The sequence below is a fragment of the Oncorhynchus gorbuscha genome, linkage group LG25 (genome assembly GCF_021184085.1).
Source record: "Oncorhynchus gorbuscha isolate QuinsamMale2020 ecotype Even-year linkage group LG25, OgorEven_v1.0, whole genome shotgun sequence".
In the NCBI taxonomy this organism is placed as follows: Eukaryota; Metazoa; Chordata; class Actinopteri; order Salmoniformes; family Salmonidae; genus Oncorhynchus; species Oncorhynchus gorbuscha.
Window position 1 is genome coordinate 13220610 of NC_060197.1, and position 18286 is coordinate 13238895.

Here is an 18286-nt window from a genome sequence, read left to right on the forward strand (position 1 = left end):
CAGGTGAAGAAGCCAGATGTGGAGTTCTTGGGCTGGCGTGGTTACACATGGCCTGCAGTGATGAGGCGAGTTGGACATACTGACAAATTCTCTCATTTATTTAACTAGGCAAGACAGTTAAGAACAAATTCTTATTTTCAATGACAGCCTAGGAGCAGTGGGTTTAACTGCCTTGTTCAGGGGTAGAACAACAGATTTTTTTCTCGTCAGCTCAGGGATTCGATCTTGCAACATTTCGGTTACTAGTCCAACACTCTAACCACTAGGCTACCTGCCGCACCGAGGATGTGGTAGAGAAATTAACATTAGATCTCTATATTAGATCTCTGGCAACAGCTTTGGTGGACATTCCTGCAGTCAGCATGCCCCCTCAAAACTTGAGGTCATCTGTGGCATTGTGTTGGGTGACAAAACTGCAAATTTTAGAGTGGCCTTTTATTATCCCTAGCACAAAGTGCATCTGTGTAATGATCATGCTGTTTAATCAGCTTCTTGATATGCCACACCTGTCAGGGGGGTGGACTATCTTGGCAAATGATAAAATGCTTACAAATTTGTGCACATCATTTGAGAAATATACTTTTTGTGCAGATGGAAAATTTTGAGATCTTTTATTTCATTTATATTATGTATTATGCATTTGATTAAATACACATCACACCTTCTGTATCTGAGCAGGCAGAGGTCAAGTCATGTCTGTATCCATTTGATTCTGTATAAAGAAAATCACTAAATTAAAATCTAGTCGTTTTTTAAAATTGCTAACAAGCGTCGGTCAATGCTGAAGCCACTTTTTCAAAACTCTTCACAGTCTGCATTACCAACATGCATTTCAGCCAAACAGTTAAGCTTACCTCAAACTTACTCAAACCACTTCATTCATGTCTCAAAATAAGCTTGTTTGACCATAACTGGCAATAATTCTCACTCAGAAAGCATATATTGTCACTCATAACACACTGACCTAAAAAAACACTAACCGGGAGCATTACATAAATTAACTTCTCTTTGAAGTTTGAATGATTTTTATAACATATAAATAACACCTTTTCACTTATACTTTAGGACAGTCAATGTAACAAGAATGAATCAGATGCAGAATATTGATGCAATAGCCTATATTTTTTCTGTATCTTTGCATGTAGTATTTTCCTTGTGGAAAAATAAGTTGAAACAAAAAAACAAATTCCTGAAATTTCAGGGCTGCAATATTAATTACAAAAAAAAAACATGTATAGTAAAATCACTCATACTGCACAGTACTGTGTGGGTTCTAGTTCTCCCTCTCTCCTGCATTTGGCCACAAGTTCTCATCAACATCACATCGTATGTCTTCTCTGGCGATGCATCTTGGGAAGTATCTTCTGGAATGTCTAATCCAACCCTGGCAGTCTTCAGAAGTGTCTCCACACCCTGCATTCATGGCATCCAGTAAGGACTGGATCTGGTCATGTGGATGGTGGTCATAAACCTTCCACCTCCACGCAGAGAAACTCCTCTATGGGGTTTAGGAAGGGGGAGTATGGAGGCAGGAATAGTACTGACATCCTGAGATGTGCAGCAAACCAGTCTGACTGCAGCAGAGTGGTGGAATGCTGCATTATCCCACACAACGACGAAGGTAGGGGAGTTTCTGGCCCCTCTCTCCACCGCTGGCACAAGTCGATTATGTAGGTCATCCAGAAAATAAATGAGCCTCTCTGTATTGTAGGGGCCAATGAGTGGTTTGTGTAACAACAAACCATCATTGGACAGTGCTGCATTGTGATGTTAGCTCCTCTCTGTCCTGGGACATCCACGGTTGCTCTCTGTCCTGGGACATCCAGGGTTGCTCTCTGTCCTGGGACATCCAGGGTTGCTCTCTGTCCAGGGACATCCAGGGTTGCTCTCTGTCCAGGGACATCCAGGGTTGCTCTCTGTCCAGGGACATCCAGGGTTGCTCTCTGTCCAGGGACATCCAGGGTTGCTCTCTGTCCAGGGACATCCAGGGTTGCTCTCTGTCCAGGGACATCCAGGGTTGCTCTCTGTCCAGGGACATCCAGGGTTGCTCTCTGTCCAGGGACATCCAGGGTTGCTCTCAGTCCAATCCACATTTCTTCCCCTGGGGTGTGTTTTTGCCAGGTTGAATCCAGCTTCATCCACAAAGATGGATGTATGTGCAGTTTGCCTGGCTTCCAACTCCATTACTCTCTAAAATAGAGTAAAGCCACAGTTTTACAGTATGCTTAGTTGTGTATGTACACTGTCTGGTTATTGATCAGACATCTTACCTGGACATATTGATACCGGAGTTCTTTCACACGTTCACCGTTTCTATCAAACATGGGTACAGTGCTTCATCCTTATGATTCTCTAGGACTCTGGCAATTGTCGTTGTGCTGACCGTATTCACATTCCCAAAAGTGATATTGTCTGCTAGCAACACAAAATAATCAATATATTTCAAAATGTAAAAAATGTAAAAATGTAAAAATGTGAACATACTGTAGTCTACTGTAATATGTAGTTCAATTATTATTGAAAGATGCACGACTCACCTGTTGTTTTGCCGGAAAATTGATACTATTGATGCAACTGTTGAACGCTGCAGATTTGGTTGCCTCTCTCAGAGAGACCATGGTTTACAACATGGTCAATAATTGTGGCCCTTATCTCATCAGAGACCACCGCTCTTGGTCTTCCTCTCCTTTGTCCTCCACGCATTCTCCCTCTCCCTGCCACTCTTCTTTCCCCACCAACCTGTCTTCCTCTTCTTTGTCCTCCACACATTCTCCCTCTCCCTGCCACTCTTCTTCCCCACCAACCTGTCTTCCTCTCCTTTGTCCTCCACACATTCTCCCTCTCCCTGACACTCTTCTTTCTCCACCAACCTGTCTTCCTCTCCTTTGTCCTCCACACATTCTCCCTCTCCCTGCCACTCTTCTTTCCCCACCAACCTGTCTTCCTCTCCTTTGTCCTCCACACATTCTCCCTCTCCCTGACACTCTTCTTTCCCCACCAACCTGTCTCCCTCTCCCTGACACTCTTCTTTCCCCACCAACCTGTCTTCCTCTCCTTTGCCCTCCACACATTCTCCCTCTCCCTGACACTCTTCTTTCCCCACCAACCTGTTTTCCTCTCCTTTGTCCTCCACACATTCTCCCTCTCCCTGACACTCTTCTTTCCCCACCAACCTGTTTTCCTCTCCTTTGTCCTCCACACATTCTCCCTCTCCCTGACACTCTTCTTTCCCCACCAACCTGTCTTCCTCTCCTTTGTCCTCCACACATTCTCCCTCTCCCTGCCACTCTTCTTTCCCCACCAACCTGTTTTCCTCTCCTTTGTCCTCCACACATTCTCCCTCTCCCTGACACTCTTCTTTCCCCACCAACCTGTTTTCCTCTCCTTTGTCCTCCACACATTCTCCCTCTCCCTGACACTCTTCTTTCCCCACCAACCTGTCTTCCTTGAGCCATGTTTCCCAACTAAATCATTCCAAAGCCGCCCTCTTTTGTCTGTTTGGTAACGAGACTAAACAGGACACTTGGGTAGGCTTCAGGCTGAAATTGCAATCAGCTATGTTTGGAATGATGAAATAGTCTTCTGAGATTTTTTATATGTTTCAATCTGGTTACTGCAGAAATGCACAACATTTTTCATCCTTCTGTTTTGAATGTGTTTGTAACAGTTTTGGAAACAGTGTATTAGCATTTGAAAACATGTGCTGCAAATATGTAGTTTTGCAGGTTGTGGAGTATGAATGAGAAAAGAGTTCTTGGTTTACGGAGAATGTGGTCATTGAATGCATTTTGTGTGAAAACAATGAAAAATGATTCACAGTTTGGTCCACATACACTTCTGTTTCGCTGACTGTGTGAAGCGTTTTGACAATGTGACTTCGGTTTTGACCAATGCATGTTAGCAATTGAAAAAAACTGCAATAGCAACCCCACTTTTGCCTTTATCTCTCTCTCTCTCTCTCTCTCTCTCTCTCTCATTCTCTTTATTTCTCCCCCTCTTTCTTTCTCTCTCAGGGTGGGTGGTGTATCGTATGAGGAGCGCTCAGTATTCTCAGCCTGTAACTCCGACTGTGTTTGTTCAGGCAGAGACTGGGACCCTGTCTGTGGAGAAAACGGCATCACGTACGTCTCTCCCTGCCTGGCTGGCTGCCAGACCTCCACAGGATCAGGGAAGAACACGGTGAGATGAGGATCATTGCCAGCACTGAGGCTACATCCCAAAATGGCACCCCCTTCCCTATATAGTGTACTACTTTTGGGCTCTGTTTAAAAGTAGGACACTATATAGGGAATAGGGTGCCATTTGAGATGCAAACTGATATGTCATATTATTGATTCATAAACTTGTGAGCAACAGGGTGGGTTCAATTCCATTTTAATTTCAGTACGATTGCAGTCGGAATTGACTCGCACCCTGGTGGGTTTATGGATAACTTTTGTGTGTGTGCGTGTCTCTGTGCGTGTCTCTGTGTGTGTGTGTGCCTCTGCAGGTGTTCTCTAACTGTAGCTGTGTGGTGGCAGCAGGAATGAGCAGTGGTAACCTGACAGCCAGTGTAGGCCACTGTCCTCACAGAGACGACTGTGACCGTGTCTTCCCTTACTTCCTGGCTCTTTCTGTCATCACTTCCTTTATCATCTCCCTGGGTGGCACGCCAGGCTACATGGTCCTCATCAGGTCAGTGACACACACACACATACACCCACCCATACACTCAAACAAGAAAGGATGGTCATAGCAGTTGGCAAGAAAGCACAAAGAAATCTGGGACTACGACAAGGCACCTTAAAGGGGAAATAATCAGAAGCCCCGTTTGTACCTGGTTCTAACATGCGTCCGTTGTCCTGATCATGCCACATTCTGATTGTGCCCACATTGGTCGACAGGTGTAGACAATCAAAATACGCATTATGATCTGGTTGTGATTGCATCTTCGACTGCCTCCGGAGGTAGTCGAAGACGCATCTTGTACGAATATCCTTGGTGTAAATGAATTCGAACAATGAAAGTGTATCAATTTGGCCAATGTAACGGATGCCCCGGCCTCTTAAAAAAACACACCTGCCAGTCTTTAGAAACCAAGTGCCAACTGGCACACCACAGTCCAATACCGCGTCCAGCTCTGATTTAAAATGGCATATAGAAATAAAGATATTTATGAAGGGATATTATCCTGAATAAGAGAAAAGGGGTTCTAATATTTGAAAACATCTTAGGCAACAGAAAGGCCAAGGAATTCAGAGATGCACTTTGTAGCTTTTAACTTAACCTGTTTCTGTTTTTACTATGTGCATTAGGGCCTAAGTGTCATTTTTATTTATACTGTGCGATAATTGTATTTTGTACATACATCCAGACACTCAGCTTGTTTGTGTGGTGACGTTTTTAGGGATTGGAGAGATTCTCTGAATAGTTATCGGGACAGTAAGTCTATTATGCCTTAAATTGTTGGGATAACCAAAGTAGGCTGTAATGATGAGTCTAAAACTATTGACTATAAAAGAGCGTCTGCTAAATGACTTAAATGTAAATGTAAAAGCGTGCTGTTTTCTGTCGATTTAATACAGCTTGTGTCATAATGGGAGGTCCAAGGCAGGTTGGATTCATTTGCATACAGGGGGGGACCAGGGAATCTGGTCACAGTAGGGACGAAGTGGGCAGATAAGAGACAGATATTACCATGTGTAGACGCAACAGATCTCGATCAGATAGTGATCGGATCATCTTGATTGGATGATGACAACCACATGTTAATGCAAGGTGTAAGCATGGCTACTGAGAAACCACCGGTGGAAAAAGTACCCAATTGTCATACTTGAGTACCCAATTGTCATACCTTAATAGGCAATTACTCAAGTAAAAGTCAGTCAGCCAGTAAAATACTACTTGAGTAAAAATCTAAAAGTATTTGGTTTTGAAATATAGTTAAGCATCAAAAGTAATTGTAATTTCTAAAATATAAGCATCCAAAGTAAAAGTATAAATCATTTTAAAATTCCTTATATTAAGCAAAGCAGACGGCACCATTTTCTTGTTTTTAAAATGTATGTATAGCCAAGGGCACACTCCAACACTCATTAGATACATTTGTGTTTAGTGAGTCTGCCAGGCCAGAAGGGATGACCACATGTTCTCTTGATAGGTGCTTTTTTTACATTTTTACCCCCCTTTCTCGTAGTATCCAATTAGTAGTAGTTACTGTTTTTCTCATAGCTTCAACTGCCGTACGGGCTCGGGAGAGACGAAGGTTGAGAGCCATGCGTCCACCAATGTGTCAGAGGAAACACCATGCACCTAGCGACCTGGTCAACACGCACTGCGCCCGGCCCGCCACAGGAGTCGCTAGTGCGCGATGAGCCAAGGATATCCCTACCGGCCAAATCCTCCCTAACCCGGACGGCGCTAGGCCAATTGTGCGTCGCCCCATGGACCTCCCGATCGCGGCCGGCTGCGACAGAGCCTGGGCTCGAACCCAGAGTCTCTGGTGGCACAGCTAGCACTGCGCCACCCGGGACCACTGCACCACCGGGAGGCCTGTGCTTGAATTTGACCATTTTCCTGTCCTTTGATTGTCAAGGAAAATGTATGGAGTAAAACGTACATTATTTTCTTTAGGAATGTAGTGAAGTAAAAGTAGTCAAAATATTAATAGTAAAGTACCATTTCCCCAAAAAACGACTTAAGTAGTACTTTAAAGTATTTTTACTTAAGTACTTTACACCACTGAAGAAAAGCTAAACTGTGAAATGGGCTCACAATGGGTGACAGAGTGGCTGACAGAAGTTGAATGTGGTCTGTGTATCAGACGTAGGCCGGGATTCAATTCAACTGCGCTTTGTCTACAATGCACCATTTCGTGATCATTTTTGATTGAGCTGACATATGCAGTGTTTACGACGAACGCGGAAACATTGCCTTTAAAAGCTGCATAGCAGACAAATGGCGATCAGATTGAAATCCGGCCTTAAAGGACCGTGTTGCCACCATAGAGAATGATAGAGGCCTCTAGTGGTCAAAAGGCCATATTAGCATGGGTAGTGCCATTGAGGACTTCCACCATTTTAATATAGTCAACTGTGTGGGACTTCCAACTTTATTGGTTGGAGTCATGTCCAACCGGGTCATCAGGAGGGATCTGCCAATTGAGAAGAAGAACATGTAAATAGAGAGAGCCTCTATAGAGTCATAATATTCGTCGAACAGGGAATTGGTTCCAATCGTTTTCCCACCATTAACAGCTAATTAGCGTTTCCTTTTTGGGAGGTAAATACAGGTAAATAATATCAATAAAAGTCACCTTGTCTTAGAGAGATTTACAGTTATCAAAACGTCACACGAAACACAGCCCTAATTCTAAGTGTTTCTAAAATCCCCAATAGGGAAAAATGAATGGTGCAAAAACGATTGGAACCATTTCCCTGTTTGACCGCTAGGTGTTATGGGTATTATGACGGCAGGGTGGCAGGTAGTCTAGCGGTTAGCGCGTTGGGCCGTTAACCGAAAGGTTGCTAGAACGAATCCCTAAGCTGACAAGGTAAAAATCTGTCGTTCTGCCCCTGAACAAGGCAGTTAACCCACTGTTCCTAGGCCGTCATTGTAAATAAGGTTGCAAGAGACTTTATAGAGGGCGAGGAGACGGTCAAATAGCGTTTTCAGATGACTGAATTACGTCCTCTAGATTCGTGGTCTTGACTGGACTGAGAGAGAAGTTTTTCAGAGTCAGCTCATTGTTTTTCCTGCTCTCTCCCTGTGTGTCTATTCAGGGCTATAGTAGTAAACATGGATTCAGTAGACTTTATGTACATTTGATTTAAATCTTTATGCCACTGCATACTTCAGAGGTTACAGGAAAGTCAGCAATAGAGGATTTCACTGTATATCAGAAAAGTAGAATGTGATTTGGAGCAAAACTGTTACTGGCTAAAACTAGTCCTTAATTAGCAAATGTACACACACACAGACAAAATCATACACACACACACACCAAAAATCCAGCAGATCTGCCCAAAACTCGATCAGCTGACCCCGATGAAATGTGTTGCCTTTTACTGGGAGAAATGAAGTTACTGGCAGTGCCCTATTTTCTTTTTGTTTTGATATTTTTAGAGCGTCTTAGTTGTCTGAGTTGGGTCTGCTTCTTCTGTTTTTACTCTGGGTCTTGAGAGAACAGCTGAATAGCAAGGTAGTAAGGGCAGACCTTTCTGATGGTGAACTACCTTGCTCTACCAACGGAAGCCAGCAGTACTCACTCTTTGGTACTCACTGGCTACGTCAGAGAACGTCACAAGTCAGCTAACTGTATGTCAACAACAAGAGTCTTTTGAGTTGACCTTTAAAGCTGTCTTGAGTATGCAAACTTAATAATGAACCATAACTCAATGGTGGATGCTTTCATTTCATGTATAATATCTTTAGATCGATGTCTATTATCTGTATTCATAGTTATGTTCAAGTTCAAGTTGATGATGGTGTTCTCCCATGCAGGTGTATCAAGCCTCAACTGAAGTCCTTAGCTCTGGGGTTCCATACTCTGTCCACACGTACACTTGGTGAGTCAATACTGTCAGATCACTGATCTAGGATCAGTTTACTACCCAAAATGTTAACAGGTGGGGGGCACTAAAACTGACCTTAGATCAGTGTCTAGGGGCAACTTCCTCCTACTCCTGTCTGATCAATCCATACCAGTCCCACAGCCAGGGCTCTGCAGCTTAGCAACACTGATATAAAACTAGCTGCAGCCAGTTTGTTTCCAAGTCACACATTTCTCCACTAATCGGCTTCTATTAGGATTAAAACCCTGAACAAAATCCCAAAGTATTACTTGTGAATCAGGTGTGTTAGCTCTGGGTTGGAACACAATTCTGCACAAAGTGCCCTTTTCCGTGACCAAGATTAGCCGCCTCCGTATTACTGGCAGATCATTTTGTGCGTATTTGTGTTATAACAGCGGGCATCCCAGCGCCCATCTACTTTGGGGCGGTCATCGACACCACGTGTCTGAAGTGGGGCCAGAAGAGATGCGGAGGGAGAGGAGCCTGTCGGATATACAACACTACAGCATACAGGTAATGCACACATACACACTACTGGGCCCTGTTTCAGAAAGCAAGTTAAACAAACTCTGAGTTTAAACCTGAACTCTGGGTTGACTAACTCTGAGCTGTCAAAGGTTTTCGGGTTTCAGAACAGGTGATAACAATTAGTTCAATCAACTCTGAGTTAAGTTAACCCTGAGTAAAGCACGAGGATATAGAAAGCCTTCAATGGAACGCAGATAACAAGATTCATCATGGCCCAGTGGAGCTAGAAATATTAATGAATGCGTGTGCAGAATATGAGTATATATTTAAGAAAAACAGCAATGCAGCAGCAGCAGAAGAACGTGAGCTGGCATGGCAGAAAGTTGCTGACCGAGTCTATGCGTGAGTATTAATTGAAAACGTTTTTATTTTTTTTTTTATTTTTTTATCTTGAGTGTTCCACATATTCAACATTTCTATATATTGTGTGTGTGTTTAATATTTATGCAGGTGCAAACCAACAGGCACAAAACGTAATTGGCGGCAACTGAAGATGAAATATAAAAATAGACTTCAAACAGGTAAGGTATAATTTCATGACAAGCAATTGTGATGTTGTTTAGCCTATCCTACCTAATTAAACAGCATTCAGTGGCTACATTCAACATGTGATATATTTAAGCTGAAAAAAGTTACTTTTTCAGCCATCCCAGCACTGCCCGTATTTAATATGGTCTATTAAAAAGTAACGCCTAAATGCCTTTATATGTACAAGTCTCCAAATTTGTGCTTACTGGTCAAATTTGACCTCCATTATAGCCAATAGAAAAAAGGCTGAGGGCCGAAAAACAAGTGGGGGTCCACCACCACTCAGAGGCTGAAGAGATGGCCCTCAGTCACAACAGTGGGCGACCTATTCCTGAAGGCATCTCTGTAGGACGCTCATCTGACCCAACCCCCCCCCCCCAGGGCACAAGGGCCTACATACCTACATGAGAGGTTAGTTATTCAAATGATTGATATGTATATTCGTCCTTTTGCCAGTGTTACCTCAGTGACTCCCACCCATCCATCCATCTTAGACACAACTGACTGCTGTTACTTTTTCAGATTCTTAGTTGTCCTTCAGACAACATCATTCTATTTTAAGGTGACTCAGAGTTATACATTAGAAAGGTTGTGATGTGACCTGCACACGGTTGTAAAATCAAACTTCAAATTAGGTGGGGCACTTTTCTGGGTAAAGTTGTAATTGAATTGTCTAATCTTCATCTTCTACCGGTTACTGAAGGTGTAATCTGTCTGGTGGAGCCTTCTGCCATAACAGACTTCCATGCAGTTGTAAGTACTCTTAATATTCCACGGATTTTTCATAATGGGTTGGAGTAGAACACCAAGATGATAATGATGATGAAGACACCTTGTCAGCTGCCACAGAGGGAAGATACAGAGAGATCCATTGAGGTTTACACCTTAAAAATCACATCTAACAGTTGATAATAGTGTTGTACCATAATAAAACTTGCACCTTTTTTTCTCTAACAGAGCAATGCTGGAAATTACAAAGAGGAAGAGGGTCCATCAGCCTCCACAGCCCGACTTACTCTCAGTAAGATGTTCAGCATGGGCCCATGACTTACAATGAAACTAACTAGACCTGGCACTGTGAAATTCGATGTCATTTTTTTCTGTGTTCCTACAGCTCTCTGAAACAGCGGTACAAGGTGTACTTAGAGAAACAAATGGGAAAATGTCATTTAGAAATTGACCACAAGACTGCAGATTAAAAAAATAGAAATACAACTGCTGGAGCATCAGTTAAAGGTGGTGTGTCCACAGGTAGAACATCAGTTAAAGGTGGTGAGGTGTCCACAGGTAGAACATCAGTTAAAGGTGGTGAGGTGTCCACAGGTAGAACATCAGTTAAAGGTGGTGAGGTGCCCACAGGTAGAACATCAGTTAAAGGTGGTGAGGTGTCCACAGGTAGAACATCAGTTAAAGGTGGTGAGGTGTCCACAGGTAGAACATCAGTTAAAGGTGGTGAGGTGTCCACAGGTAGAACATCAGTTAAAGGTGGTGAGGTGTCCACAGGTAGAACATCAGTTAAAGGTGGTGAGGTGTCCACAGGTAGAACATCAGTTAAAGGTGGTGAGGTGTCCACAGGTAGAGCATCAGTTAAAGGTGGGTGAGGTGCCCACAGGAAGCATCAGTTAAAGGTGGTGAGGTGTCCACAGGTAGAGCATCAGTTAAAGGTGGTGAGGTGCCCACAGGTAGAGCATCAGTTAAAGGTGGGTGAGGTGCCCACAGGTAGAGCATCAGTTAAAGGTGGGTGAGGTGCCCACAGGTAGAGCATCAGTTAAAGGTGGGTGAGGTGTCCACAGGTAGAGCATCAGTTAAAGGTGGGTGAGGTGTCCACAGGTAGAGCATCAGTTAAAGGTGGTGAGGTGTCCACAGGTAGAACATCAGTTAAAGGTGGTGAGGTGTCCACAGGTAGAACATCAGTTAAAGGTGGTGAGGTGTCCACAGGTAGAACATCAGTTAAAGGTGGTGAGGTGCCCACAGGTAGAACATCAGTTAAAGGTGGGTGAGGTGTCCACAGGTAGAACATCAGTTAAAGGTGGTGAGGTGTCCACAGGTAGAACATCAGTTAAAGGTGGTGAGGTGTCCACAGGTAGAGCATCAGTTAAAGGTGGGTGAGGTGCCCACAGGTAGAGCATCAGTTAAAGGTGGTGAGGTGTCCACAGGTAGAGCATCAGTTAAAGGTGGTGAGGTGCCCACAGGTAGAGCATCAGTTAAAGGTGGGTGAGGTGCCCACAGGTAGAGCATCAGTTAAAGGTGGGTGAGGTGCCCACAGGTAGAGCATCAGTTAAAGGTGGGTGAGGTGTCCACAGGTAGAGCATCAGTTAAAGGTGGGTGAGGTGTCCACAGGTAGAACATCAGTTAAAGGTGGTGAGGTGTCCACAGGTAGAACATCAGTTAAAGGTGGTGAGGTGTCCACAGGTAGAACATCAGTTAAAGGTGGTGAGGTGCCCACAGGTAGAACATCAGTTAAAGGTGGGTGAGGTGCCCACAGGTAGAACATCAGTTAAAGGTGGTGAGGTGCCCACAGGTAGAACATCAGTTAAAGGTGGTGAGGTGCCCACAGGTAGAACATCAGTTAAAGGTGGTGAGGTGCCCACAGGTAGAACATCAGTTAAAGGTGGTTGAGGTGCCCACAGGTAGAACATCAGTTAAAGGTGGTGAGGTGCCCACAGGTGGAGAACACAAAACAATACTAACTACTGTACTGCATTTGTACTTGCAGGAAATAAAGAAGACTTCATAAAAAGAAAGGCATATTATCTTTATTTGACACTGGGGATGTGAAGAGTCAATCAGAAATAATGGTAGAATATTGCGTCTCTGACTGCTCTTCCATCTCGTGCGTCAGCGGGGTGGTCAGGATCGTTACCAGGATCGTTCACTGGTTGAGTTGGACATTGATCTCCTCTAATTGTGTTGTGGAGAATCGCCCATGCCACAATAATGTCACATGCCCTTTCTGGGGTGACCCTGAGCCTACGAAGGCACTGGAACCGGGCCTTGAGCATCCCAATGGTCATCTCTACCCTGGCTCGTGTCCTGCAGTGAGCCAAGTTATAATGTTGCTGCGAGCCGGGCTCAGGATCGGGGTAAGGGGTCAGAAAATAGGGTTGGCAGGGGTATCCTCTGTCACCGAGCAGGTAACCATTGAATTCTACTATGATAATACGAGGATACAGTTTACATTTTCAGTTGCAATAGGAGTAAACAAAAATAGATTATATAGGATATAGCTTTATATAACTCCCCACGGGCAAATCTAGCGCTCAATGTACACCCACAAAATAAATAGATAGTCATGCACAGACCCAGGCCACTTTGCTTCTACGTTGCTGATGATGTGGGCTGCATCACATGTGATCTTCACAGTGCAGAAGAGTAATTAGCTGCAGTAGCTGTATTGTGAAGTATCTTTCATTTGGAATGCTAAAGGCTACTATTTAGGCCTACCTGCCCATTTAATGCTGCTGTAAAACTTCCTATTCACATCATCTCCTTCATTTACTGAAGGAGCTGTGATGGGAATGAGTGTCATCTATGCAGCCAATCACACCTGGAAACCCTCAAATATATAAACGTAACTGATTAGTGCTTCAAGTCTCAAAGCGTCATACTAAATAAATAAATAATTGCTTAATACCGGCAATTCTGTGGAATTCTTCTTTGGTGGGTCTGTGACTTGGGAACACCACAAAAGTGTACAGTAAACGTTTCACTGCAAGAGTCACATTTCTGACAGCCTGACAGACGGTTGCCTTGGAAATATGCTCAGCGTCACCGATGTTATATAGAAAACTCCCGTCGGCAAAGTGCAACGCAAAAATTTGTGTCCACGATGTGTCATATGAACGATATGAGGGCTGAGAATATTGTTCAGATGAATGATCGATTGTGCAGAAAAATGGAAAAGCCCACAGATAATCATCAGGGAAGGATAAAACATCCAAGTGGGGTCTGATCACCCTCTCCTGACGGAGATTTCTTCTACACCTGCATTGCTTGCTGTTTGGGGTTTTAGGCTGGGTTTCTGTACAGCACTTTGAGATATCAGCTGATGTACGAAGGGCTATATAAATCAATTTGATTTGATTTCTGCAGAGTGTTTGTGCTTCAATAACAACTGGCTCTTCAGGAAAAGGACTCGCCATGTCTGACACCTCCTTCAGTTTGCAGGCTTCAGCTAAAGAGGAGAAACTCTGGGTTAGTTGAAGAAAACCTGCCAGTGAGCAGGTTAGCTTCACAGAGTATGTTGCCATAGTAACTGACTCAGAGTTAAGCTGAACTGGCTTTGTGAAACCGTAAACCCAGAGTTTCCTTCAACTCTGAGTCAACTAACTGAGTTTTCACTAAACCTGCTTTCTGAAACAGGGCCCTGTCAAGCCTGATACACAATCACACACAGACAACACACTTACTTCGAAGTGATAATGTTGGAGAGGCGTACCCTCTATAACATCAGATGCTGAACATTGATTTTCAAGCCAACATTGAAGGCAACCCCAGTAGACTTGCCACTTGGAAGCACCAGTGTAATGTCAAGTCTCTGAGTGTGTGTATCCCCTGGTCTCTCTCTCTCTCCTCAGGATAGCTTACCTGGGTCTGACAATGGGCCTGAGGACAGTTTCCTTTCTGCTGTGTATACTGGGATTCGTGCTGCTCAAACGACACCTGCGGAGAGAGGAATGCCGCGCCCACCAAGTGGCCAATGGCGGAGCAGAACTGGAGGCACTCAGGAAAGAGGAGGTCCTAGCCTCCAACTCGGACCAATCGCTACAGACTTCCACAACAGACTACAACAACACAGAGAGAGAGACACGGCTGTGACAGTTTGAGACAATCTCCCCTGATCCCTCACGTTACACACAGACACACACAAACACTAGATTTGCAGGAACCAACAACGGGCTGTGCCTGACCATCTCATCTCATAGAACATAAAGGATGTATTTGTACTGTACCTGTCTAGGTTATGTATATTTAAAAATATACAGTTGAAGTCGGAAGTTTACATACACCTTAGCCAAATACATTTAAACTCAGATTTTCACAATTCCTGACATTTAATCCTAGTAAGAATTCCCTGTCTTAGGTCAGCGCTTTATTTTAAGAATGTGAAATGTCAGAATAATAGTAGAGAGAATGATTTATTTCAGCTTTTATTTATTTCATCACATTCCCAGTGGGTCAGAGGTTTACATACACTCAATTACTATTTGGTAGCATTGCCTTTAAATTGTTTAACTTGGGTCAAACATTTCGGGTAGCCTTCCACAAGCTTCCCACAATACATTGAGTGAACTTTGTCCCATTCCTCCTGACAGAGCTTGTGTAACTGAGTCAGGTTTGTAGGCCTCCTTGCTCGCACACACTTTTTCAGTTCTGCCCACAAATTTTCAATAGCATTGAGGTCAGGGCTTTGTTATGGCCACTCCAGTACCTTGACTTTGTTGTCCTTAAGCCATTTGCCACAACTTTGTAAGTATTCTTGGGGTCATTGTCCATTTGGAAGACCCACCCATTTGTATGATGTCTTGAGATGTTGCTTCAATATATCCACAATTTTCCATCCACCAAATGTTCCATCTATTTTGTGAAGTGCCCAGTCCTTCCTGCACAACATGATGCTGCCACCCCCGTGCCTCACGATTGGGATGGTGTTCTTCGGCTTGCAAGCCTCCCCTTTTTCCTCCAAACACAACGATGGTCATTATGGCCAAACAGTTCTATTTTTTGTTTCATCAGACCAGAGGACATTTCTCCAAAAAGTACAATCTTTGTCCCAATGTGCAGTTGTAAGCTGTAGTCTGGCTTTTTTATGGTGGTTTTGGAGCAGTGGCCTCTTCCTTGCTGAGTGGCCTTTCAGGTTATACCTTCAGGCGTTTGGAAATTGCTCCCAAGGATGAACCAGACTTGTGGAGGTCAACAATTTTTTTTCTGAGGTCTTGGATGATTTCTTTTGATTTTCCCATGATGTCAAGCAAAGAGACACAGGTACACCTCCAATTGACTCAAATTATGTCAATTAGCCATTATGTCAATTAGCCAGAAGCTTCTAAAGCCATGACATAATTTTCTGGAATTTCCCGAGCTGTTTAAAGGCACAGTCAACTTAGTGTATGTAAACTTCTGACCCACTGGAATTGTGATACAGTCAATTATAGGTTAAATAATCTGTATGTAAACAATTGCTGGAAAGATTATTTGTGTCATGCACAAAGTAGATGTCCTAACCGACTTGCCAAACCTATAGTTTGTTAACAAGAAATTTGTGGAGTGGTTGAAAAACGAGTTTTAATGACTCCGACCTAAGTGTATGTAAACATCCGACTTCAGCTGTATATGTTTTTGATATAACTGAAGTATTTCATAGATGTACCTGCTGTATTTTACAAAACCACAAATGTAATTACATAGAATGTCATCTTTGTTGTTGGCACAAAGAAAGTATTTAATTGGATTTGTTAACCATTGGTTAATTGTTTTTACTGCAGCAAGAGTCCAGTTTCGGTCACTGAGTATTTTTGTAACAACTCTCAAGGTAGTCTACATTATAATATTGTTAGACCGCTTCAATCTGTTGAAAGAGAATGTCAGACATTCTGCATTTCTCTACTGTGACATTGGCAAATAGCCCTGTTTATACCTGGTTCTAACATGCACCCTTCGTGCTGATATTGTCCTGGTCTTGTCTGTTTACACTTATACACAGCAAATTGGTTAGTGTTACCTAGTGTTGATATTTCTGTTTAACATTTGTAGTGTTGATTCAGGTGGTAAATTAACACTCAGTGGTTTAAAAGAAACCCACTGTTGGTATTAATTAATAACCAGTGGTAAACCAAAACCACACCCAGCAGTATCATATTTCCCAGCATGCTCTACTGCAGGTAGATTTCTTGGAATTGTTTGTTTCGATATCTCTGTTTTTGCATGTACATTTATTGATTAAATAGTTTGATTCAACTCAAATATAACATGCATTTTTCTAAACTAATCAAATATGTTACTTGGACTTATTGTACCCGGCACTGAAATGGTTGTTCCAGTTTCAATTCTTTAGGTTGTCTCATCTCTTATCCTTCCCAATCCAGTAATCAGTGAACAAAAATGTCAAATGTTGACTATCCCCACTCTGGCTGGATTACAATAGGAATTACACATCACAGCATTATGTGACCTGCAGGCCTGATTTTCCATGTAAATCACAAGTTTATGGTATCTGATTTATGGTTATGATAACATAATTAATTTAAGATCTCACTTCGTGAAGGATACAGAACTGAAAACAGATGAATGCAACAACCATGTCTCTGTCACTAAGAAATACAGTCATGGGTGGTATCTCTGCAATTCACTTGAAAGGCAAGGCACTCCGTGAAATATGCAAATAATGCTTTAAACTAAGCAGTGTGTTAATTTAACACTGAAAAGTGTGGACTGGTATAGACATTGCACCAGTGTTAAATGTAACATTCTCAGTGTTGATTTAACACTGGATAATTTGCTGTGTAAGATCTGATCACAATACACCTTTTAATTGTCTACACCGGTCTAAAAATGTGGGCACAATCAGAATGTCGACAAAATCAGGACAAAGGACACATTAGCACCAGGTATAAACAGGGCTACTGTTCATCATGTCTGTGTGACTGTTATGCTACAGGAGATGCCAGTTTACCGTAGCTGTTCTCTGCCTAAGGTGTGTAGCAGGAGTGTTCCTATTTCAGTTCTGATCAAATCCACTAGGTGGAAGTATTGCATACTGGTAGTAAATCCATCTCGAACTTGAAAATGTCAGTATTATTACAATGAATTGTGATACAATTAACAACTCAAAGATCATTATAGATATAAAATGAACATCCACTGGACCACTACACTGTCTACCATCAGTGTCTATCCACTGTAGGTGCCATATTCATTATGAGAAGTAAAGCACATTTGCTTAATTTATTGGTCAGTCTGTCTGAGTGTGTATAAATTGTGTACGTAGGTTTGAAAGTTTTAGGGCTCTATTTAATCTGTATCGCTGAAGCTTTACAATTGCGCGAGAGAAATGTAAAGGTAATTTCCGATTGAGCAGCGTTTACCATGTTTGCAGTCGCTACTACAGTTGGAATATTGCCTTTATATTTTAAACACACTGACGCTGAATTCCCCGCAATACTGATTTAATAGAGCCCTTAATGTGCCAAAATCTCTGAACAAAAACACCACGGTCAATTCTCAGGTTGTTCCTAAATTAGTGAATAAACATGTCTTTATATTATACAGGTGAATATTTCAATCACTTGGGTTGGTGGACCAAATATATGTTGATTTGGCAGGAGATACCAATAAACTTTTATTTTGAATCGCTTTGTTTTGTGAAGCAAATTAAATTAAATTGATGTCATTTCTCACTTGCTTAATATTTTGGGGTATTTCTTCAATTAAACAAAGAGAATATCTTGTAAATGTTATACAATAATAAAATATTTTTAATATGGGATAACATGATTGAAGGTGGAGAACCCCCCCCCCCCCCACAAAAATAAATCAATAATAATAATTACATTAATAGTGAGCCATACTGAAATATTTTATAACATTTTCTTACTCAAATCATATTTTTGTACTCGCAATGAGCAAATATATCTACAGTGGTCTGAAAGCCACTTATACTGTCAGGGAAGCTTCTGTCC

At 42.5% G+C, this 18286-nt stretch overlaps 1 protein-coding gene across 5 annotated transcripts in view; it reads left to right on the forward strand.

Moving 5' to 3' along the window:
* LOC124014538 (solute carrier organic anion transporter family member 1C1-like) overlaps positions 1-14693 on the forward strand; it is a 64243-nt gene extending 49550 nt beyond the window's left edge. For all 5 annotated transcript variants that reach the window (XM_046329652.1, XM_046329651.1, XM_046329650.1 and 2 more), the window contains 5 exons: positions 4014-4179; positions 4490-4674; positions 8482-8546; positions 8948-9065; positions 14186-14693. In XM_046329652.1, the coding sequence (XP_046185608.1) occupies positions 4014-4179; positions 4490-4674; positions 8482-8546; positions 8948-9065; positions 14186-14426 (775 nt within the window). In that variant the 3' untranslated portion in view covers positions 14427-14693. The remainder of the gene's footprint in view (positions 1-4013; positions 4180-4489; positions 4675-8481; positions 8547-8947; positions 9066-14185) is intronic.
* Positions 14694-18286: the final 3593 nt, after the last annotated feature.